Genomic DNA, 25,982 nt, shown 5'->3' on the forward strand with positions numbered 1-25,982 from the left:
TGAATGAGCATCAAAGTGGTGAGGGATGGGGTGGAGAGAGATGGGAGAGGAGAAGGATAAGTCTAGCCTACAGGAAGAGCTGTACTTGTTGGGGCATTGAGAGCGCAACTAATGGATATGGCAGCTAGGAGAAGGATGATGAATGACTCTGTGTATGTGTGTGCGCGTGCATGCCACTGTCACAATGTTTACACTTTTGTGCATGAAAGTATAGTAGCTGTGTGTCTATGTGTGCGTGTGTGTGTGTGTGTGACAGTGCAGATGATGGATTCTCTGGTGGAGCATGTGGTCGGTGGTTTCTTGGGCAGACGAGGTGACAGGAGAGGTCTCTGTGTCCACATGTCAGCCGGTCTGTCTGTCCCTTCTTTCTTCCTGCTGCGTCTCTCACTCTCTCTCAATCTCTTCATCTCCCTCTCCATCCATTTGTCTCTGTCTCTTTGCTATGCTGTCTCTCTTTGTTCTTGCTCATCCTGGTTTTAACCATGGACTGCATATAAGAAGTGGACGTAGTCACTGTGACGTTACCTATTGGTTTGTGGACTGCTGTTTTGAAGCTTTGAGTTTGGCATTTTGACCGTCGCCATCTTGGTTATTTGAAACCAGAAGTGACACGAGAGGGTGGAGCTAAGTACAACCGAACGCTGAATAAAATTTTTTTATGCAACCAAAATGTTAATATTAACTTTGATGAACTGAAAACACTGTGAAAGGGTTAAAGCTCTAAGATGAAAACATGGACAACTCCCAGACCGGACAACGCCGTGGTAGTGACCTGTCAATCACAAGGTAACCGCGCCCTAAAGCACACCCTGCTTTATGGTCTAATTGACTCTAAATGGGACCATAATTTACTAAATGAACATCATGCTGTATTGAAGAAGACTTGAAACTAGCGATCGAGACCATAAACTCATGTTTACAATGTTTACTGAGGTAATAAATCAAGTGAGAAGTAGGGTCATTTTCTCATAGACTTCTATACAATCTGACTTCTTTTTGCAACCAGAGGAGTCGCCCCCTGCTGGCTGTTAGAAAGAAAGCAAGTTTAAGGCACTGAAAGCATTGGCTTCACTTTCCAGACCCCGCGGTTGCCCATTGGTTTGAACCAAGCTTCTACCTCGAAACATACTGCATCAAAAATACCTTTTTACATTAGCCCTGAGAAGATATATATTTGACATCTAAATGCCTCAAAAACTGTATTTAATCAGCATGTGGACAGAGGTAGGCCTTACTCTAATACATGTTACACTTTGAGCCCTCCTCTCCTGTCGTTCATCAACATTACTACGCAGTTTATGTGTTTACTTGCACATGCTGCTTTCCTCCGATTTTGCCTCTCGTCACTGCAGGCCTTTCCTGTTTATCCATCCGTTGCCCCTCTGGCCTCTCTCAGCTCAGAGTGTGCTAGCCAGCGCTCTCCCCATGTCTTGCAGATGGGCGCACTAATCCGCTAACATTAGCTCTGTGAGGCGTGAAGGCTGGGCCCGTGTGTTGTTTTGGATGGGCACCGTGGAGGCTGTGGTTTTAGCGTGCTAGTGTTTGGGATTCTGCACAGCTCCGGTTGAGAGAGGAGATAAAGAGGAAAGTAATTGGATAAAGGTTGACCAATTAATAAAGGCCGGTGATTCAGGCCGGCCAACAAGGGGGGGCTTTAATCTGCACGGAGATAACAGGGAGAGTCAGACCTCAAACACAAGGAGATAGGCGTGGGATTGTGTGTATGCGTGTGTGTATTTGTGCATTATTGTGTGTGAGGCGTCAATCAGATAAAGAACAGGCATGACTGTCAGTCACCTGGGAGTGCAGTGGATTTACATCCATAAGTCCATTGAGAAGATATGAATTTTTTTCTGTGCCTCTTAATATATGCGAGAGTGTGTTTGGCGAGTATAAAAGAGAGAGAAAGAAAAGAACAATGAAAACATAGCGTGGCTGTGTGTCCATCACTAATATCCCTGCATACACTCCAGCAGTTGACAAACACTTGTTATGCCTCGCGTGTCGCCCGCTGCAGCCGCCACTCGGCGCAATTGATATTAGCTTTTATGCTAATGCAGCATTTGGTTATGTAAGAACAAGGCAGTATTTCCATAGACAGTCATTCATTCCGGCCTGCTTATGGCCTTATGGGCCACGACAGAATTATTGCTGCACAGTACACAAGCTGTTGTCACTGCGCCAAGAGCCGCTATTACACACATACAGACAGCAGACACACACAGCGGGGCGATGTGTGGAAACCCTGAGGCTAAAGCCACAGAAGGTGCGAGGGTAAAGGTGCATGTGTGTGTAGCTGAGTGCAATTTGTGTTTTGCATGTGTGAGAAAAGAACCAAGATCAGCCACACCGTATGTGAAAAATAGCGGTTATATCACAAGGACCTATTGTCTTTTCTTCTTTCTTTTAAAATGACATTCAGGAAGACTATAAAAAATCTAATCTCTTGAGCTGCATTTTGGACTTATCCCACACTTATGTCAAGGGGAGTACACATAAAATTGCATCAGGGCTATAAAAATGACTGCTGCTGCATCCGCAGTGTGACTCTTACCTCGGAGATGTTGACGCGTCCCTCCTGGAAAGAGCAGTCGTTGGCGTTCTGGGTGCACATGTGGCGGTACTTGCACCAGTGGCACGGAAAAGAGCCGTTCACACAAGAGAGGCAGCTGAAACAGAGATGAGAGGTGAGAGGTGGCGGTTAGGGAGTTAGCAGGGTCAGCTGTTTTCAGACTTGAGTCTAAATTATTTATCTTACTGCGTTTAACGCTTCATTTGACAAAGCAGAGCGACGGCTAAAAACAGGACAGAGTGAGGTGGTGTCATATCATCATTTACGTGTGACAAAAAAAGAAATTACTGACTTGTACCAAAAATTTCTCACTTTATGTGTTAAACAAACTGATAAAACTGGTTAGAAGAGGTCATTTTATTTTGTTATATCTCCTCCATGTCATCTCCTACCTAAGTAAGTGCACTGAAATAAGAAATACCAGCCCGTTCTCATTCCCAGGGTGTCAAATACTGAGGTTTTGTCACAGCCGTCGGCGTTCGGTACTGCTGCACAATGCACCCTTTAGCGCTGGTATGAAACGCACCATGCTTTCCTTTAACTACAATGTAAACAATTATGTAAACTCATCCGCGGCAACAGTAAACACTCAGGTAAAGTGCTGCGGTGGAGTAGTTTAAAGAGCGAAAGAGACACACCGGGCGAGTGTGAGTGGAGGTCAATGGGTCCAACAAACACAGGGCTTTCATCCAGGAGACCGCCGTTCATGTCTTGTGCCTTCCCGTGCATTACGTTTCACTTTCACATTACAATGAGCTGTTCGTTCGTGTCCCTTCTTCACAACGTTCTGTGTAATTTTCACCGTACAACCGTGTAGTTCTTCCTTAAACCTAACTAAGTGGTTTTGTTGCCTAATCCTACAGTGACGCCAAGAGTAACTATAGTTGGGATGAGAGCGTGTTTGGTTCCTGACTATTTAGAGCCAGTTTAGGGGCATACAGAGTCGGCTTTGTTTGGGATGTTTAAATAAGCAATTTAAAAGTTTGGAAATCTTGCTTTTCCCCGCTCATCACTCTCTATCTACTTTGTCAACAACCGGGTGTTTACAGTACATATATTAAAGAGTATGGGAAGGATCAAAAAGACAGGGACTGAAAATAAAGGGGAAGAAGTATTGGGGGGGGAAACAGGACTGATTGTGATATAACACAGCAAATACTAAAATATAAATACCTAACCAACTGTGTTTTTTAAATCTTTTCTCAGATTTCCTTCCTTTCACCGTCTCATGTCTATTTATCATCCGATGTCAAATTTGGACTTTTTCCCACCCTGTCTGGAATTCTCACCTTTCCTCCACCCATCTTCCATCCTATCCATCAACTGTCTTAACCTCTTTCTCCCCCTCACCTCCCTCATTCATCACCTCTCACTCGCTTGTAACTGTCCATCGCTTGCCGCTCCTATATGTGTCCAATGATCTTCCTCACAATCGGCCTACTCTCCGCCTCTCTTCTCCCTCTTTCTATACCTCTGCTGTGTCATTCTCTCCATCCATTCAGCCCTGAGCCTCTCTCTCTCTCTCTCTCTCTCTCTCTCTCTCTCTCTCCTCGTCTCCATCCCCATCCATCCCTTTCATTCGCTGCCTCCTCATTTTAAAAAGCTCTCCCCCCCTGTTCTTTGTCTAAAGCTCTCTTTCATCCGCGGGGCTAAGAGCGCTCCACCATTTTAAATTCACCTGCTTTAGCTGAGGCGAGGTGCAGATAGACGGGCTGAAAGAGAGAGATGGGAGACAGAAGAGAGGGAAAGGGAAGAGGGAGAGATCAAAAGCAGGTGGATTTCCCTGAGAGAGGTTTAGACGCCAGGTATCGTGGGAGAGAGCGAGGGGAGAAAATAGGGATGGGGGGGTAGCAGCCCGCGGGGCTTTGCGTGGGAGTCTCACGGGAGAGGGAGGAAACATTAGGTTGAAAGTTTGAAAGTGAGTGTGTGTGTGTGTGTGTGTGTGTGTGTGTATTTGCATCTAAGGGGACCCGCGGAGGAGAGCCAGACGGGTTCAAGCAGACAGTTTATCAACACGGCTTCCTGTTATTGGTCCTCTCTCAGCCCTAGAGAGATACCACGCTACTTGGAATCTCATTTATGTGCGCGGCATTATCTAATGTAACCATTATGAGCTTACAAATAAAATTGTTTCATTTAGTTACAAAGCTTACTGTAGTCACAATTTCCTCGGTGTGACTCATTTAGCCATTACGCTTTGTGTGAGCATATGGTTTATTGGGAATATAATAAAACACTACATCTAGTACAGTCAAGGTAAGCAAGTCTGGATCCATAACAATAAAAAAGAGCGGCTAGAGGTGCTTAACATACAGGCTGATTTGTATTCAGCCACATCTGCCGGGTGTGAATCTGCGCGTCTGTCTGAACCGCTATATGAGCATCCCCCCGGCCCCCCCGCCCCGACAAGCTCTCAAGTGTGTTTTTAACCCTGTGTAAAATGCCTTTCCTCTCATCCGCATGAAAAATTAGGGCTTTAACTCTTGAGCTCTGAGACGGAGCGAAAGTACGATTCCATCAAACCCTGACGTGGATTCATTTGGATCAATTAGGGCCGCTCGTTTGTCAGGTGCGCACTGTAAGTGATCGTTTCCAGGCCAGACCCCTCCTTTCGAGCGAGATCAGAGGCTGGAGCTTAATTCAATCCCGCTGCCGCTTTAATTGACCAATTTAGCATTGTGCTGAGAGAAGCTGTCCATTTAGAATGAGGGATGTGCGGCTGAGGAAATAACAGGCCTCTTAATACCGCGCGGGAGCAAATAGGAGATTTGTCAATGCTGGCAACAAATGGAGGGAAAGCGATTAGGCTACGCTAGGTTAGGTTAGCATACAGTGCATCGACTCAAATGGCAGAACTGTGGGGGGGTTTTAGCTCGATGTTTAGTCCCGAGTGAGTTGGACACAGAAGAAAGGGGTGTCAATACTGAACAAAAGAGCAGATGACGTTACTGATGCAAGACAAATGAACTTGTGGCAACTTAGCCGGGCTCATTGTTGGAGCTTGATGGTGTTTGTTAGCTCGGCAACAATCACTAGTTTGAATGTCAAAGAGGTTTTTTTTTTGTGTTGGGGGCCCACCGTTGGATCGGCGCTCATCAAAATACAGTACAACACCAACTTAACACAGCAGGTAACCAGAACCAAGCGGCGAACGGTACAATGTATTAGTTAGTAGTTCACACCCAAACACATCTGTCGCTAAGCTCTGATAATAATCTGTTTTATCTGGACTTTTATCTTTTATTCATGTCAAATCAACCTTGTTAGTGTACCAGTGACTTTGAAATAACGAGCAAAATATCAGCAGGTAACCGCTGCCGACGTTCTGTGACTTTTATGATCACGGCCTTTGAAATAAGAGACGGTGCCATTATGTGTGCCACCCAAGGCCAGCAGTGGGCCCTGTCTGACAACCCCCTACTGATCGCTCTTTGGTCCCAACAAGTAACCAGGGCCCCCCTGTCACGAGCCGCCGCAGGATCTCAGAACCTCTCTTTTAGCCTGGGTGCAGACTGTTTTTAAGGAAAAGCCCACCCAGGGCCATTTTGGAGACGTTCAATAATTCTTGTCCGGGGGTGGGCTCCCTGTTTCAGCTCCCCCCTCCCCCCGTACCTCCTTATTCCTCCTTCCTGTCACTCGCCATCGCCGTTAGCCACTCGGAGGCTTTGAGGGGCTGCAGACACGCTGCCCGTATGGCCACGCTCATCATGCTAATTTAATCCCTTCATATTCAGATGCTAATTTAGCTCCGCTAGCTTCGGAGCGGTAGTGTTTCTTTTCTTTTTTTTTCAGGGCCCGACACAATGGGATATGATTTCCTCCTCTCTCCTTTCCTCGGTCAGCTTGGAGTGCTAAATACAATCCGCTCTCCTAGTGAGGTGTGTTTGACACTCCTGCACTTGGCAAAATGAGTTATTTATTGGCTGCTATTCATTTCAAAGGAGTGGAGGTGAATAATTTAATGACCCTAGATAGTCTCTCCCATCATTACTGGATCCCTTTAAGATTTGAGGGGGGTTAATAAAATAATAACACAGAGGGACTAGTAACTAAAAAGTGTTTAGTTTACAGAAACAGAACACAATCTGAATGTGTCTATCACAGAGCAAGAAACTGCGGCAACATTTGGAAAACAAAATGCTTTCTAACTGCACTTGTTTTCTCGAGTTTTACCTCAGATCCAAAGCTTTTCACATTCTTCTCTATCAAAGAAAACTGTTCTCTCTCTTTCTGTGCACTTTTTCTCCCAATTACATCAAGAGCACCCTCAATCACACACCAAATGACCCAGTCGCTGCCCGAGCCACATTAACCATAGAGAGAAAAGGTGCTTCATACGGCTTTATGCAGACATTTAAACCCCAATTCACTGCCAGCCTATCTTCCCTATCTTTAATAAATGGGGGGCTGTGGAATGAGAAGAAGCGTATGGAAATATTTAATTAAGGAGCAATCATGGCCGTGGGTGATTTTCTATTTCAATCTCGGCAACCCTTAAACTGAAACAGTGGGATTTCTAATTAGATTAATACCACTATGCAAATTTATGGCATTTTTGAAAAGGCAAGGGCCACGACGTAATCAGTTGAGTAAATAAGCAGGAGGGGTGTGTGTGTTTTTGGGATGGGGGTTGGGTGTCAATATGTGAGTATGAACTATTAAGAAACATGATGGGGCAATTTCCAATGTTGAGCTCATTCCTTGCCCTCCAAAAGGTAGTGTTAAAGGACCAGTGTGTGACATTTAGGGGGATCTATTGGCACAAATTGAATATAATATTAATTATTAATAAGTATGTTTTCTTTAGTGTATAATCACATGAAAATAAGAATCACTGAGTTTTCATTATCGTGTATATCTACATATTGAGCGGGACCTAACGGAGCCGACCGACATGTTTCTACAGTAGCCAAGAACGGACAAACCACTGTGTTAACTTTTCCTGCTTGGGCCGGAGTCGATAACGTTACTCGCTCCGGAGTTAACCCCCGTAACTCGACTCAGCCGTCGGGAAACAAGACACGGGAAACATTTGTTGGTCCTGAGGAGCTGCAGCATTTATTTCTGCTCAAAATGCAACTTCCACTGTACATTCACACACATTCACTGCCGTTCTCTCTCTCTTGCTTCACCACTCACCTCCCCCCACACACACGCTCTTGCTCTGCTATTCTCCAAATGACCTACGCTGCTCTTACAACAGCTCTAGATAGGGCCATTTGCCTTTTTGCGTCGGCCACCGTAGTTCTTCCACACGCTAGGGAGGAGTTGTAATCTGCAACCTCATCTCTAGATGTCGCTAAATCCTACACACTGTTCCTTTAAAGTTAGCAGTGTACAGTAAAGACACTGCTGTATGAGACTGCAAAAATAGATGTGCGGGAATTCATGAAGGTGCAGCTGATGATTATTGTTACTGCTCGGAAATGTGTTTCTGCATGTTTTGAGAGCGTGTTTCTGCTTCCTTCACTGTGTAAAAGCCTGCAGTATTTTGAGTTTAAGCCCATTAGAGGAGAACTTGGCTCTGTAAAGAATGACCAAACATCCTGGAAACGGGGCCTCGCGTGTGGCCGTTGCGGGCCTGAAGTCATTACGCCAACGACATTACTAGTCTGATCTCATCAGACGCCACACACTGACGTCCGGGGGGCACGGCGCGTACGCGGGCCGGAGCGCCAGCTCCAAATGGGATTTTTATCTCAGAATCTCTCGTCGCCATCGGAGTCGCTGCCGAAGATGCAGCGCGTCATATCTGTAACTTCATTAAAACGTGTCCATTACATCACTCGGAGGTCGCATTAGATCAGCCCGGGGAGCGGATTTAATCAGAGTTCATTGGGGTAATATCTTCAAATGGGCGACTCTCTTGTCTGCGTCATTTCTTACACTTGCTTTGTGAGATCATTGCCATGTTAGAATCTTTAATGTCACATTTGAATACGTCCATGAGGAGACTGTTGCGTTTTTTTGAACTGGGTGTTTTCTATTTTGACATGAAGCAATTTGTACTCACAGGATTTACATCTGACGCAACATGTACCCTAGGCAGTAAAAAGGCACTGGGAGTTAGAGCAAACAGCACAGGGTCCTTATGGGACATGAATTAACTGGGAGTTGACATTGTAAACCACCACACCCTTAACCAGCTGAGCTAATCATGGTTGTTCTGGCAGGGGATTTTCTGTACGAGGGCAGGGACACTGGGGTAGCCGGGTTAAAGGTCACACTAACGGATTAGGTGTCCAAGACGTTAAGGGCTTCAATGAGCTTTAAGTGACAGAGCGTAGAGAGAGGTGTGGCTGTGCATGTCTATGTGCGTGTGTGTGTTTGCGGACAATCCTCGAAGGAGGCTCATCTAACATCCAGAGGGAAGCCGGGATGGAGCCGTGCGGTACCCCAAGGGGCCTCCGAGCCATCTGCTGCCCCTCGGCTAATACCCCAGCAGACGCTTCAGCCTCCCCTGGATCAGCCGTGGACGGACGGGAGGGAGGGTATCGTGTGGGGCGGGGCAGAGGATTCTTTTACCCCGGCAGGGTGCATCGGGCTCGTGGTAGGACTGACCTAGGGGTGTGGTTCGAAGGGGCGGTGGAGATTTTCAGCAGAAGGTGGATTAGGAGAGGCAGTGAACTGTGATTGGGCAGATAGCTGAGGGTGTCTGGAGTGTGAAGGAGACCAACGCATCGGAAATGGCACAAGACTTCATTCACCATATTACAGCAGAGCTGCAGTTAATCGATTAGTTGTCAACTACTTAATTAGTCGCCAGCTATTTTGATATTTGATTTGAGTAATTTTTTTAAAGAAAAAAAGTCAAAATTCTCAGATTCCAGCTTCTTAAATGTGAATATTTTCTGGTTTCTTTACTCCTCTATGACAGTAAACTGAATATCTTTGAGTTGTGGAAAAAAAAGACATTTGAGGACGTCATCTTGGGCTTTGGGAAACACTGATCAACATTTTTCACAATTTTATAGACCAAACAACTCATAGATAAATCAAGAAAATAATCGACAATGAAAATAATCATTAGTTGCAGCCCTATATCACAGTATTTGACATTGTGTCACCTTGTGTAAATAAGTGAGTACCCGAGTGCTCAAAAAGCTGTGAGTATTTGTGGGGAAGAGGCATTAATGCGGTTAGAGACTATGATAGGGAGGCATTACGGCAGACTATCGCATAATGAATTAATCATTGAAGTATCATTAGTGTGTGTCGTGGGTTATGATAATAAGACTAGAATTACCATCTCATATCCCAATCGTTTCTCATATACGGCACGTTCGATTTTTAACTCCAATGGTAACAGGAGCCTCCTGTGGAGGTCGGAGGGGGGGGGAGATATCTGTGTGTGTCTAACTGGATGGATGGTAACATGAGAAAGCTCACGGGGAGGCCGGACAGAGAGACTGTCTCTTTAAAGAACAAGAGGGAAAAGACTAAAACAAGACAAAAATGTAGCCAGAAATATGTAATCGTTGTAACTTACGACTGGTGGACGCTGCAGTTGTAGAAGACAAAGTCGACGCTGGCAAACTTCTTGCCCGTCTCCTTGGACTTCAGATAGAGCTTCACCACCCGCTTGTCACCTGCACCAAACATACACATGAAAATAAATATATTTAGAATAATACTTTTTGCTCAATCTTTACAGTTTTAGAGAAAAATGTAACCTCAATGAATTACCAAACAGCTCAAAAATACCTAACAGCTTCATTTAATCACAGGGAATAAATGTGATAAATTGGAAAACAAGTTATTCATCGACACGTCACATTCTGAAATTCCACTTGTGTGACCTCAACAGATAACTCGCACACACACAAAGAAACACTGTAGCTTAGCAACACGGCGCTCTTGTCACACCCACAGTAGGGTGGCATTAAAAATAGCAGCACCAATCAGTGTTTGGATGGCAGAGCTGATGAGAACTCATAATGGGGCATAATGGGCTCAGTTGAAGAACTACTGAGATGTCGCTTTGAGGAAACTTAGAGCGCACTGTCTGACATGTTTTCGGTGCTTTGAGCGCAGATACCAAACAAGTTTTTATCAGTTGCCTCTTGACAGAATTGGACATGAAACAGGTGTGTAATCTCTGCAGCAAAAAAAAAAAAGAAAAAAAAAAAAGATGCAGATATTTTTAAATACAACGATAAACCACCCTGAAGTCGCTGCTTTGAAAAGATGCTAGGAGCATAACCAGTGTCTTTAGAAAGAAAACAAATGAAACTGACAACAGTGCATAATGCATGATAATGGGAATTCAAAAAACAGTTCTATTTTCAGTAGATAAATGTAGACTTGTGTTTGGGGCTTTGAGAGGGAGCGGGTGAGTGTTATTGGTGACGACAAGGTATTCTGAATATAGATGCACTAAACAAATCATCTGGTAGCATTACAATTCTGTTCTAGCTTTCTTCAAATCTAACGTACAAAAAGAGCCCTGAGGAGGAGACGCATGGTGATAAACATACAGTATACAGTGCTATAGAAAGGGAAAGAGGGGGAGATGACATAAACATAAAATGTGTCAAATGGAATACCATCATAAAAAGAGGTTATGACTAAATTCCTCAAATATATCACCAAAAACTCTCCGTATCCACACCCCGCCCGCCCGCCTGCTGCTACCACCCAGTGACCTCACTACCCCAATGACTTCATCATCCTTCCCGTCCCGACCTTTGTTCCTTGTGATCGGAATGATTTCCCGCACGGAGGGAGACATGCAGTAGATGTGTCCACCCTGGATACGTCCCTCCGTCTCCACGTAGTCCTCGAAGGAGCAGTTGACCCCCGCTGACAGATCAGGCACGTTATGAGCCTGGAGGACCAGCTAGAAGAGGGAGAAGGAGAGGGACAATCGGTACAAGATCAATGGAAGGACATGGTGTACATGGATTGTTATAAGATATGACACGAGGGTTAATGGGTGTTGGGGAAGGGAGGTGGGCGGGGGGGTGTAGTGAAGCGTGGGTATGAGTATATGTGACAGCAGCAGGAATAAGGGAGGGTGAGTTCTTGTGTGCGTCAGTCGGAGCAGCTATTACAGCAAGGTTAATGTGTTCGTGTTAATGTGCAGAGAGAAAGTGCAATCAGTCAAACCTATGTGCTTACATTGAGGAGCTGCTGACAGAATGAGAGCTCTCATGCACATGCAAACGCACGCTTAGAGATTTCCACGATATAGACGGCAAGACCGAGAAAAGCTAATTCCTAGTTAAAAGTAGGGATGTCACGAGAACCGATACTCCGGTACCAAGTCGATGCCAAAATGTTGAAAACGTGACCGTCAAGGCTCAAAACTAACGCCGTCCCGGAGACGATAGAAAATGTGTTTGGGACTAAGTAAACTCACTATTGACACGTCGAGGGGGGACAGACCCTATTTTTTCCCTGATAATGCTACATTGCAAACAACAAATCCGTGTTGAAATTGATAGGATGAGAGCTACTCAACGTTAGCTGTTAGCAGCCGGTAAGCAGCACAGTCCTGCACGGAGCTAACAGCTAACTTTAACTAGCTCTCGTCCTGCCAAATTCAACACGGGAGGTTCCATTATCATAACATTATGATGCGTTCAGGCTCTATTCAGTAGAAATGAGTATTGGGCGAAGGAAAATTCGAACGTCATCATGATGTGTTCAAAAGTAATCTTGTAAAATGTAAGATGTTTTCACAGCAATATAGGAATAGGGAATTATGACCTTTTTAACTTCCTTACAAAAAACAGTCTGCAAACAGTAATAAAGGAGTGGATGTTGAAGTACATGGAATTTAATGTTTTATTTTATTTATTTTTTTTACCGTGGTATCAAATTGGTATGGAGAATCAAAGAATTTCACTGGTATTGGTATTGATTACTACATTTCTGGTGTTGTGACATCCCTACATAAATCTACACGTGGAATTATAGTTGAAACAGTTGCGTCCTTGGTGTAAACATGTGTGACTTTTACAAGGATACAGCAAAAGGGCGGTGCAGCAGACTTCTTTCTTACAGTCAGGTCTTTAAGGAGCAGGTGGAAATGAATCACGGCACCACTGTTAAATAAACTGGCAGCTTTTGTTTCAGACAACAGCACGCTTCATGGAACGGGTCTAAGCCCTTTTCAGAGGACACTGACCTTAAGTCACTGAGCTTTCATAACCTCATTCACTAAAGTTTATCCCTTTCTAGACTGATGATTTATTGTTTCAAACAGTAAAACTGTGTCATTTCCACCACAGTTGGGACTATAGAGAAGTGAAGACATACCTGGACTTCAGACATGGTGACAGAGATATTTCTCGGCTGGACGGTGAGCTCCACACACTGCCTCTGGTCGGAAGCAAACCTCTGGGGCTCTCCGGCTCGTTCACACCGGTCCTTGCGTGAACAGCTGGGGAGGAGCGGCAGCAAAAGAGGAGCAGAAAGAGAGGATGGAGGGAAGGAAAAGAAGATGGGGTGAGGAGAAATGGAAGGAAAGAACAGATGAGTGAGACGAGAAGTGAGGGGAGGAGAGAAGAGAGGAAGAATATGAGCAACTGTTAAGCTAATATGACAATCATATTAAGATGACAAACATGCGCAGCCATCACCGTCACACAGAAATGGGAGCAATAACGGAAGACAAATAGGCAAATAGCTTCCCCCAGCCATTACAGTGGGCCTTTACATCATTACCTTATTGGCCCTGACATTTGTGCAAGAACCACTAAGCTATACGAACATCTTTTCAGTTTACAGCCCCACCCGATTCAAACTTCTAGGGGAGATATACAGGCAATCATTAAAGTTTCCCCCGAACCGTAAAAATGATACAATTCCTACCAGCCGCATATCAATGGGGTCAGCAATTTCCCCTGCTTATTACGAGCCAACTGATCGTGCTAAAAATCAGCATACAGCCCCCGTATTGTAGCGGTTTTACTATTAGCTATTCATAATGCATTAGCTATCACTTCACCTTCGCGCTAACAACAACTGGTCCCGGTGGTGATGGGGAAAGTGCTGATGCGGCGCTCTGCGAGGCCTTAACAATAAGAGGGAGGCAGAAAAAACTGCTAACTGCCTCCTCTGAGCGGCAGCCCCCCCGTCCCCTCGTTTAGTTAGCCTTCACTCGAGCTCAGCAAGAAAAAGCTGTCGCCAACCACTCCCTCGGGAGTCACTAACTCTCACACACACACGCACGCACAAACGCGCGCTGTACAGGCATGAGTAGAGATGCACAAAGGTATGTACACGTTTTTCTCATTATGGACCTTCTACTGCTCCTCTGGTGTGTGACTGTGTGAATTCGCTTAAATGAAGTGTGCTCATTTGTCTAGAAAACACCTGCATGTGTGTGTGAGTGTGTGTGTGTGTGTGTTTTTGTGTGTATTCCCCGCTCAATCCCACTGCTGATTGAAACTACCCCAGCTCTTTAATAAGATGTGGCTAAAAGCACCAGAGGGCGGAAACGAGGCTTATAAATAATTTGCCTGTTAATACAAATTTGCCTGCGAGGGGGCCTCGGCCAGATTTGGCAACGCTGTCAGGTAAGAAATGAGCGAGCCGCGTTCAAGACACACAAGGTCAAAATGAGCCCAAACGGAAGGATATCGCTGGATCAAGTCCATCATGACTGTGTATGTGTGTGTGTGTGTGCTAAAATGGAGAAACACAGGTGGTGTGTGTGTGCCTTGAGGAGAGACAGGTTGGTGATATGTTTGTAAGTTTAATTAACACACAGAGAGAGAGATGGCTTTATGCCAAAATGCTTGAGGTGTTCCAACTGTGCTTTAACATCCCGTCACCTTTCAATAACTGTTCTTACGCTCTCGCACACGCCCTCGAGTCAAAGGGAGGAAATGGAGAGATTACATTCAGATACAGTGTTACCATGTTTAACTACACATGTGAGTGACTAGATTTATTTTGTAAACCACAAACCTCCACTCTCGCCGTTACAAATCTAATCTTGAATAGTAATCTTAGAGCAAACATAAAACCTAGTCTGCAAACACTGGAAATGACTAATCCTTAATCTGTTGCCAAAAAGTTCCCACGTTAAGTATTAAAAAGTACACGTGTAATGAGCCGTGTTTCCAACACACACACACACACACACACACACACACACACACACACACACACACACACACACACACACACACACACACACACACACACACACACACACACACACACACACACACACACACACACACACACACACACAAAAACAAGCTAAATACCACTAAGATGAATGGGAGTGTCAGTGATGCGGGCTGCCAAGCTGCGTTGTTATTTATGTGCTATTAACAGGTTTAGTCGGTTGACAGACTTCCACGGGATGAATGTATCTGTGCTGGCGGGGAGCTTTCAAGTTGCAGAAGTTAGATTTATTCTATGAATCATAATTATGTGACTAATTAAAACGTGTTAGAGGCACTTTATTAAAAGTTATTACAAGATGTTATAAATAGCTCCTGAGGTCAACAGAGGCCACATTCAAAGCAGCAACTGGCTGTGTGCAGTGTTTAGGTTCTCTATAAGTGTCAGTCTGTGTAGATTTCACTGAGCAATTGGACAACTGTTCACCTTTCAGTTGAGTATTCCATTTATGTATTAAAACAAACATGTTTCATGTGTATGATCAACACTTAATGAAGAGTCAGCTATTTAAAGATGTAGCAGTTAATTTAACAGAACATCAACAATCCCATTTTAACGCAGCTCAGGATGAGCAGGGGGGCTGAGGAACACTCATTTAGGGCGCTTTCACAAGCCAACATTTAGTCCTTTTAATCAAACTGGTGCGGTTCATTTGGGTGATTGTTGATGCAGTAATCGTACTCTGGTGCGGATCAAACAACCGCACGAGACCACTTGCGAAAGTTTGTCTGTGCGGGTATTTGTTGAGATGGACACAGGTAAACAACAGGTTAACATGAGCGGTAGAGGACGGACCTGCACATCTGGGCCAAAGTGAACAGACAGAATACGCTAAATAAAGTCACAGAAATAGTGACATTTATAAAGTAATTTGAGATAAACTGGAGGAGAAGGGATTCGTGCTCACAGTAGATCAAAGTGAACAAACTTTGACAGCGATATTTCAAAGTCTGTGATTCCCTGCATAGAGGTGGCAGCTCTCAAGACGAAAAAAGATAAATTTGCTCCTTCATACACGCCCCTCATCCAATTATTTTTTATTTGGTACGCTTTAATTTATACACTGTAAAACCAAGCCAGACTAAATAGAAAATGAACCAAAAGTATCAATTTCACTCTGATTGGGACTAGCCAAACAGACTTCGACTTGTGAAAGCGCCCTGAGTGTTAAAGTTTCAAGGTCTCTGTAAGATTTAGCAAGTTAAGCTTAAGTCTTTACAAGACATAATCAAATGTACAACTAATGCTACAACTGAAAAAAAAGGCTCAAAGGAAAGTAACTACAGACATCTTCACAGTTGTAGACGCCCACAAAAAGCCCCAAGGCCAGACCACAAATTTATCTACAGTCTCCATTCTCTACAAAAACTCTCAAAGGGAAAATGCACCCCACTGAGTCAAGATTGGCTCCTTTCAGCCCGACAAGTGAAGGCAATTCATTATTTGTCCCAAGTGGGCAATTTGTGTTACAGCCAGCATAAAAACACATAAAAACATACAATATAACATAAAAAAATAGAAAAATACAGCAGATGACATACAGGAAGAACAGGCTTTAAGTGTTCACCGTTACCCCACAGGGGCTAGAAACAATATGGTAAACCTTGAATATTATCAACATCGCCATTATCAATAAATATACATCACCAACAACAGATCATGACTCATCTCTGTAATTCTGGACATCGGTATCACCTCACAAGGTCATCACTACAATAAATATTATAGAACCCATTTTCATTCACATATATTGAGGTCAGAGGTCAAGGGACCCTTTTGAAAATGGCCATGCCAGTTTTTCCTCGCCTCGTATCATCTTGCGAAAGATTGATTGCGTTAATGCGTTCAAGAAATTAGTTGCGTTAAAACAAATTTGCACTTAACGTGTAATTATTGCGTTAACTTTGACAGCCCTAATAAATATAATCAAAAAAAACTCTTTTAACGTGGAATATATCCAAAACCTGAGGACCAAACTGATGCCTCATCCCGTGTCAATAGAGTATATCTCATCACTGATCATCAATTCAAGCCTTGATACTTTTTTCATTCGATAATAACTTGAAAATAACCCCCGGAAGAGCACAACCTGGATTCTATTTTAGGGTGGATTTTAGAGGTGACAAAAGGCTCCTGGGCTTCATGTGTAACCATTCAGGTCGGTGCTTCCACTCCACACAACATGATCAGCTGACACGCAACTAAAAAAAAAACACTTCTCTCACAATTATCTACTATACAATGCAACGGAAATGTGCCAGGGTGAAGTGTGTTAATGTGTCAGCATGAGTGTGTGCGGTACTTACACATTGTGGAGGACACACCATCCACAGTGAGGGTCTCTGGAGCCCAGACACTCCCGCAAGTGGTGTACTGCTCGCAGCTTTCCACGGGAACTCTCACCACCTAGAGAGAGAGACAGACAGAGAGATAGAGAGACACAGAGAGAGAGAGAGAGAGAGAGAGAGAGAGAGAGAGAGAGAGAGAGAGAGAGAGAGAGAGAGAGAGAGAGAGAGAGAGAGAGAGAGAGAGAGAGAGAGAGAGAGAGAGAGAGAGAGAGAGCAGGGAGGTGATGAAGAAATAATTAGTATCCTCGTTGTAATCAAACTCGTAAAATGAGCGGGATATTCGGCTGGATGGAGACGAGCATTTGACAGCTTATCAGACTGATTCAATTCAGCAAACCGTCAGAGTGTGTGTCTGTGTCTGTGTGTACGATGCTGAGATTGAAAGAGTCTATGAGAAGTGTGTGTGTGTGTGTGTGTGTGTGTGTGTTCTGGTGAGCGATTCCAGTCCAGCGGTGTGTGACAGCCTCCAGTGAAGCGTGTACAGGAGAGGCTTCGCGGTGCATGCTGGGACACCTGACAGGTGGCCGTGGCAACATGTGCTGTGATTGACAGGTGACCTCAAAAACCAATGGGAGGCAGAGGAGCAGAAGGACAGACCCCCAGTGTGTGTGTGTGTGTGTGTGTGTGAGAGAGAGACAGTGGTGAGTGGATTAAAGTGTTTGTATAGAGCCTGTGCAAGACCTGGTGTGTGAATATGTGTGTGCGTGTGTGCGTGTGTGCGTGTGTGCGTGTGTGTGTGTGTGTGTGTGTGTGTGTGTGTGTCAGTCACAGCCATACTGGATGTTAGGAGCTTGGTGATAGGCTACAGATGTTGCCTTAGAAACAAGATCAAGTGTTCAAGTTAGCACTCCACTCCAGCAAAAGGTGATGACAGATGGTTCACAACATGGCCCCAATGGGTCTGAAAGTGTGTGTGCGTATTTTAAGATCTTCACGAGAGATGTGAGTGTGTTTTAAGTGTGTGACAGACAGATTGCTAGCATATGCGCACAATGGTAGTGTGCGACAAAGACGCAGGCGCGTGTGTGCGCACATGTGCTGGAAGTGTCAGCGCCACGTTCAGCTTTTCTTCACCAGCGGGCCCCAAGTTGATGAGTCGCTTGATCCTTGTTTCATGATTTGTGTGTGTGTGTGTGTGTGTGTGTGTGTGTGTGTATCAGATTGCCACAGACCAGCAGGCCAGTTTTAAATCATGCAGCAGAGAGAGGGTGAGCCGACTGATCAGTAAGTAACAGCGTTTAACAACCCTACCCTTGGGTAACGCTATTACAGCGTGGACACACACACAGATTTAACCATGAGAACCCTGTCCAAGTGGTATTTGGGGACTAAAGTAGTGGTTGACCCAGTGGGGGATGACTTTTTTATGAGGTAGAGATGGGAGGGGAGAGATGTATGGAGGGATGAGAGGACAAAAAAAACATATGGCAGAAAGATGAGGTAAGAGATAAAGCTGGATGGCTGCAGGACGGAAACCAGGCCGACAAAGGAACGCAGCGCTGAAATATTAAACTGCGGTCGGGATTCCTCCATTAGCTTTAAATTAGGGCTGTCAATCAATTAAAGTCTTTAATCGCGATGTCCATATTTAATCCCGATTAATCGTCAAGTATTTAATTCTCTTATCATCATGGGAGTGGGCAAATATGCTTGCTTTATGCAAATGTATGTATATACTTATTATTGGAAATCAATTAACAACGCAAAACAATGACAAATATTGTCCAGAAACCCTCACAGTATGTAAAGGGGAGACTCGTGGGTACCCATTGAACCCATTTTCTTTCACATATTTTGAGGTCAGAGGTCAAGAGACCCCTTTGAATATGGCCATACCAGCTTCTCCTCGCCAAAATTTAGCGCACGTTTGGAGCGTTATTTAGCTTCCTTCCTGACAAGCTAGTATGACATGGTTGGTACCAATAGATTCCTTAGGTTTAGGCTTAGATGTAGTTTCATAAGATGCCAGTATCGTCACTCTAGCCTTAAAACTGAGCCCGCTACAACCTCCGAAATATCAATTGCATTAATGCGTTAAAGAAATTAGTGGCGTTAAAATGAATTTGCGTTAACGCGTTGTTATCGCGTTAACTTTGACAGCCTTACTTTAAGTACAAACACAGATACTGTATGAGATAGATGTGACGTGGTTGAACTCATTTATGCACTGAAATGTCTTGTATCTGACTGGCCTTGAGGCTTTTTGACGGAACAAGCAGAGAGCAGACAGACAAAAACACTTGACACTGTGCGCCACTAATCCCCCTTTTCCTTATTTTCCCCACTATACATTTCCATTCCTCTCTATGCTCCTTCTGCTTCTCTCTCTGCCCCACGATCTCCATCCTTCTCTGAGCATGTCATTCATTCACTCCGCAGACCCCAGTACAGTAGCTTTCTAGCTGGCCAGCTGCCCGGAGAGAGAAAGACGGATGAAATGATGCAAACGAGCGGAGAGACGGAGGTGGTCATCTCCTGGAAGTGCTGGCTGGCTGGATGGATGAATAGAGGGAAAGAGAGGTGTAATGGAAGACACACACGGGGCGAATCGGCGAGGACATTGTGCTGAGTAGATGGGATATGGTGGCAGACGGCCGCGATGTGTCATTGTCAGCACGAGTGTGAGTCTAGTTTTCATCTGAAAGGAGAGCTGAAAGAAGGATGGAACAAGGGATTTGGTTCGTCTTAGATAATAAAAGGATGACAGAGGGGGAAAAATGAGTGCGAATGAACGAGCAGATAATGGAAAAGTGGACGAGGGGGGAAATCAGCTATAGTTGAGGATATGTGATTGGACACCTCGGGAGAGAGAAATCATCACAGGGTGTCTTTCAAATAGTTTATGATTTAACAAAAAAATGGAGAGAAGGAGCAAGAATGGCCTGTTCTTCATATCATCACGGACGGGAACCGATTCCCCCCATCGTCTTCTCCATAAATCATTATGACTGTGATTAAGGACAATGGTCCACATAAATCATACTAACACTATGGGTCCTTGGTGAGCTAGCATAACCTTATCACTGCCCTGTGTAATGATAGATACGGTCTATTGTTAACAATTGTTCCTGTACTTGTACAGGGCTCTATTCAGTGGGAGTGGCATGCAGCTGTTGATGTGGGAAGGGGGCTATGATGGTTGTTTTTCCCAGTGGGGATATAAAATGCTTTACTGGAGTCGGGAATGCTCTTGTATAACCGCATGTAGATCCGAAAAATGTGTGCCTGCGTGCGTTGGGAATACTGCTTACCCACAGGCACACACTCCCTCGCCGTCTCCCTCTTTCTGTCTCCCTGGACGGCTCTTTTAATGAAAGCCAATTCCCGACAGGGTGCCACATTACTCCTTTAAATGACCTTATAAACCAAGGCCGCCATCTCCTCTCTCTCTTGCCATCTCCTTATTTACAATAGCATCCGCCGTCGTAACTCAATTCTCCCTTCCTTCCCTCGCTCTCTCCTCTCCGTGTTGCCGGCCCTCTACCCGGACCATATCGCAATGCCATGACATCTCCTTTCTGCTATAAACTTTCCACCTTTCCTCTCCAATCTGTTTTTACAGAGCGCCATCACCTGCCTTTAAACGTCCGGCTAACAGGCTTTGCGACGGTCACCCCCAAAAACCCAGAGGACCTGTAAAGCTTTCAGCGCGGCTTTTCATTGGTTGTTAAATCTACAGACATAAAAGGATCAGCCTTGTTGCGGCTTCCTTTTTTTTTTTAACATTCAAACACAGGGAGAGTCTATACTGTGGTAGAGGAGAAAAGGAAGAGGAGGAGGGGGGCGTAACGGAGATGTCTACCAGAAGAGAGTCTCGTCTATGGGTTACACTGTCTGGGAGCCAAGAGGAAGAAATCACTGTTTATTTTTAGTTATTTTTATATCTGCAAGAGACTCAGCATCATAAATTAGTAACACCAGTTCCTCCTTGAACAATCATTGCTGAACCGCTTGTGCTTAACCCTTAACCTCATGTGGCTCTAATCCCAAAGCTCAGGGACAAATTTGGTTTCACTGGGGAGCGTCAATTTCAAGAAAGAGCACACATTCACAGTCAGCTTTCCATATTTACATTTAAGAAAACTGCGTGTATTTGGGGGAAAGTCACATGTTCAGTTTAAAGAGAAAAATTCAAAGAAATCTCATAAACTTGTGGCTCTTTTATTGCTCCTTTCCTTTCATCCAAACCGTACTCTGTAATCTTAACTAGCTGTGGTTGAGCAGAAAAGAAAGTCAGAGAAAGAGTCCAATTTAAACTAAAAAATGGATTTAACTAGTAGCTGACAGAAGGAGCAGACAGCAACGGGAGGAGGAGGAGGAAGAGGAGGAAGATGAGAAGAGGTTATCACCACCTGTCATCATCCCTCCATCGCCTCCTCTCTGTAAACTAACATTAACCACACCTGTATTATTTCAACAACCGTCAATCATCTTCCATCTTCAGTGAAAAGCCATGTGCATGAAAATAAAAACATCAATATCAACCAACATAGTAGAGCTGGCCGATAATTCAATATGATAATTTATTGTCTTTGAATGGAATCGTGATGAAATGAAATCATATATCCAGATAACATGATACACAATTACGCCGTCTAAATTGACAATAACAAGCACGTTATAACTCAAATTTCTCTCTCTGTAGAATATTTTGAGGGAATATCGCAGTCATTTTGCACTAAAGTTCTTAATTAAATGAGAAAATACTCTCCTATACTTTTCATTTATCAAGTATTTAATTCACACGAAACTAGGCTTAACCATGTGATTATTTCAAATAGACTATTTATTAGGGCTGTCAATTGATTAAAATACTACATTGTGATTAATCGCATGATTGTCCATAGTTAATCGCAATTAATCACAAATTAATCGCACAATTTTTTATCTGTTCAAAATGTAAATTAAAAGGAGATTTGTCAAGTACTTCATTTTATCAACATGAGAGTGGGAAAATATGCTGCTTTATGCAAATGCCCGCTACAACCTAAAAATGGAATGGAATAACCAGAAAGCATGCTATATAGAGATATACTATATCGTTATCAAGATAAGAAAAGACCTTTATTGTGATAGAAGATTTTGACTATATCGCCCAGCTCTACAACACAGCCACTAAATGCCCCAGAACAACAGAGAAAAAGAAATAAAAAGACAGATGCACTCATTTGTTAGTCTGCAGCTGTAGCTCTAAACTGTGTTGTCATTACTGTGCAGTGACTGTTATTCATGTTGCCACCTTCTGCTTTGGCATCAGTGTGTCATTCCTACAATCGGTCTTTAGAAATGGGAGTTGTACCCAGCAGTGGTCCGGCTATCCCTTAGGCGTACTACATGTCTCTCAACAGGGTGTCCATGTAAGCGAGCTAGTTCTTCCAGTGCTGGGATACCTGCTCAGGGGGTGTTGTATCAAAGGCTGGGTTAGCATGTGTGCATTGACTGGATTGTAAGGGGCTTAGCAGATCAATGACTGGCTAGGAACTCGATGTGTTGACTGATTGGAGATAAGCAGCAAAGCAAACAGGACTCGGGGAGTCTGGCACTGAAGAGGAAGGCGAGGTGCCGAAGGACGGGTGACAAGAGAGAGGATGGGTAAAGGTTGTGTAGTAGGAGAAATGAAAAGTGAGAATCACATAGTTGTCCTCCATCGAAAAATCATCTGCTGTCACATTCAATCTGCTGACCGGTGTCCTAAAAACTAAATCACTGTTACACTGCAGAGATGTTACTGACAGATGTGGCCATTGTGGTCAACTCAAATTGTTTGCTGCAGACCTGTTTTAGTGAATTACGTCTTTATGTGTCACTGGAAGAAAATAGTGCCCGCTGTGATAGCTGTAATCTCTTGTTTTCTCTCTCCAAACTCACTCCCTGCAGTATTTTTTCGCGCCCACTGCCCTTCCCGCCTCCCTCGCTTTATCTTTATCTCTCTCATATTGTGTTTTGTCTGCCGTTTCTCTCTCCCGATCAGCTCTCCTTCTCTTTCGCCTCTTTAATTTATCTTTTTTATCCTCTTTCTCCTGCGCTGGGCTCAATTATTCATCCGCTCCATTGTTTTTCCTCTTCTGAAATACTGTTTTGATCTCTTCCTCTATACTCCATCCCGGTGAAAACAAGAGGCAGATCAAACAGCTTATTTATTTGTCCTTTGTGTGTGCACACATCGTGAGTTCAAGGCCAATAAAGTTGACAACTCAAATTCCCTTTTCCTAGGAGACAACATTATATATACAGTACACACAAACACACAGGGTATACACCATACGACTGCACTGCAGCTGTAGGAGTGCTTTCTCACTGTACATGAGTGTTTGTAAGCACATTAAAACTAATAAAGAAGCACCTTCAAATAAAATTGTAGAAAAAACTTTTGTAAAGCATGCACCCAACGAGAGTTGTTCCGATACCAATACTAGTATCGGAAATGCGTCCAATACTGCCCAAAATGTGGTATCGGCGAGTACGTCAGTCTATGCACCGATCCGATACCATAATTTATTAACCCAGGAAAAAATCAACTTATTTAACTGGAAATCTATTTTTCTTCCCCGCTCCAAAAACTGTGCTGTCGCCCTGGATGTATCATGGTTGCAGGATTTGGTGGTATCTAACTGTGAGGCTGCAGATTACAACTTCTCTTGTGCCAAACATGTAGTAGAGCTACGGTGGCCGACGCGAAAACACGAATGGCCCTATCTAGAGCCAGTTGTTGTAAGAGTAGAGTGCTTAGAGTTTGCGTGTACGTGGGAAGTGAGTAGTGAAGCAAGAGAGAGGGGAGAGCGGCGGCGACGGGAGCAAGTAACGTTATCGACTCCGGCCCAAGCAGGAAAAGTTAACAGTGTTTGGTTTGTCCATTCTGGGCTACTGTAGAAACATGGCGGAGCAACATGGCGGACTCTGTGAAGAGGATCGGCTTCCTATGTAGATATAATTGCTCTCATTCTGAGGTGACGAAAACACAACAATTCTTATTTTCAGGTGATTATACACTAAGGAAAACATACTTAATATTATATTCCATTTCTGCCAATAGATCCCCCCAATTGTTACACATAGATCCTTAAAGAAACTAAATAATTTGTCTCTTTTTCTTACAAAAGTAGAAAGAATAACAAAGTGTGAAATGTGAAATAATAAGTGCAACAGTTAACACTAAGGCTTCACAAACAAAATCAAGAGAAAACCCAGAGTGAGTAAAAAAGACAAACAAAACTTTGAAAAAGAAAGATGTGAGACCTCATCACTCATCACATGGACATCCCCATTAACTCTTCCAAAGAGAGCTAATCTAAACTATAGGTCAATACACTTTCTCACCCTTTGTGTAGCCATTTGTCCATAATACTCATGAGAGAGAGAGAGAGCCTGATAGAAAGAGAGAAGAGAGAGAAATGAGAGAGCAAAAGAGGAAAACAGACAGAGACGGAAGACGAGGTGGAGATTGAAAAAACGCAGAAAACAAAGAATGGGAACAAAGAGACTGTAGAGAGAGGAAGAGGTAAATGTGAGCAGCTAAGGTAGACAGGCCTAGGGGTCTTCTAATTAAGTGAGGATGGGAGAGGCCGGCGGCCTGGTAAATGACTCTGTCACTTTAGTAAATGGACTTGGTGAGGAGTGAGGAGCCACACAGCTGGCATTTCCATTAGCACTGCCAGGCGACCCACCACCATATACACAGACAAGAGAGAAGCAGAGGAGAGAAAGAGGACAAATGCTGCTTTCCTTTATTTGCTCTCGCAGGAGTCGCCGTGTGGAAGTCATGCCTCGTAGGTGTATGGGCGGATTGTGATTGTGGAGAGAAGTGAGCCGAACAAACAAAATCGGTGTGATTGACTTTGTGCTAATATGTATGCTGTCATTCAAAGTTACTGGCAGCGAGTTTTACAGGAGCTTTGGAAATATTACGAGTAATATTGAAGAGTAAATTGGAAATCAAGGAGAATTGGTTGAAACATCGGCTGATGTTGCCATATCTCTTGATTGCACCAAAGGAAGAAAAAACTAATGCATACAAGCATGATTCATTTGGGAGACAAATAATTGACTTGGGCCTTATGGTTGTTATTAAAAGTGTGAAAACAACTAATCAATAAGGCAAAAAATTAAAGAGGTAGTCAAGCAATTAAGTATTGCAGAATGGTTAAAACTGATGCAGCCGCGGAAGAACAGTCCTGACTTTTAGTCTCTATTATGGATCAAGCGTTTAACATGCTGGATCCTACATTCCTCATAATGCAACTTAACAGCATCTTGCATCTTTAGACTCTCCTTGCCTGGTAAATGGCAAAGTCTTTCAAGTTTCATGCTTCCAGTTTGTAACGCAGGCTTTCTATAAGAAAAGGTAAGTCTCCGAGCCCGAGAAAAGACAACCCTTATGACATCATCGGGGTTATTATCTCATATTTGACAAAGTTTAGAAAATAAGAGTCAAAGAAGACCTTACACACCTGTTTTCATAGGCTCATGGCGAGTAAACTGATCTTTGCTTTAATCTTCAACAATTTTGATAAACGATTAATTGCTTAAATCAATTATCAAGGAAAAACGGCATTTAGGGCTGCAACTAACCATTATTTTCATTGTCGATTGATCTGTTGATTATTTCCTAGATTAATCAATTAGTTGTTCGGTCTATATAATGTTAGAAAATGGTGAAATTTTTTTTGATATCAGTGTTTCTCATAGCCCCAAATGACGTCCTCGAATGTTCTTGTTTTGTCTGCAACTCAAAGATATTCAGTTAACTGTCATAAAGGAGTAAAGAAACCAGAAAAATATTCACATTTAAGAAGCTGGAATCTGAGAATTTTCTTTCTTAAAAGGTTACTCAATCAAAATAGTTGGCGATTCATTTAATAGTTGACAACTAATCAACTAATAGTTGCAGCTCTACAAACATTTGCCTGTTTCAGCTTCTA

At 43.7% G+C, this 25,982-nt stretch overlaps 1 protein-coding gene across 1 annotated transcript in view; it reads right to left on the reverse strand.

The window, feature by feature from the left end:
• Window positions 1–25,982, reverse strand: part of plxna1b (plexin A1b) — a 229,691-nt gene that overhangs the window by 90,943 nt on the left and 112,766 nt on the right. The window contains 6 exon segments of the mRNA XM_074629397.1: window positions 2,555–2,669; window positions 10,062–10,161; window positions 11,258–11,411; window positions 12,836–12,959; window positions 17,023–17,074; window positions 17,077–17,122. Of these exon segments, the coding sequence (XP_074485498.1) occupies window positions 2,555–2,669; window positions 10,062–10,161; window positions 11,258–11,411; window positions 12,836–12,959; window positions 17,023–17,074; window positions 17,077–17,122 (591 nt within the window).

The sequence above is a fragment of the Sebastes fasciatus genome, chromosome 1 (assembly GCF_043250625.1).
Source record: "Sebastes fasciatus isolate fSebFas1 chromosome 1, fSebFas1.pri, whole genome shotgun sequence".
Classification (NCBI taxonomy): domain Eukaryota; kingdom Metazoa; phylum Chordata; class Actinopteri; order Perciformes; family Sebastidae; genus Sebastes; species Sebastes fasciatus.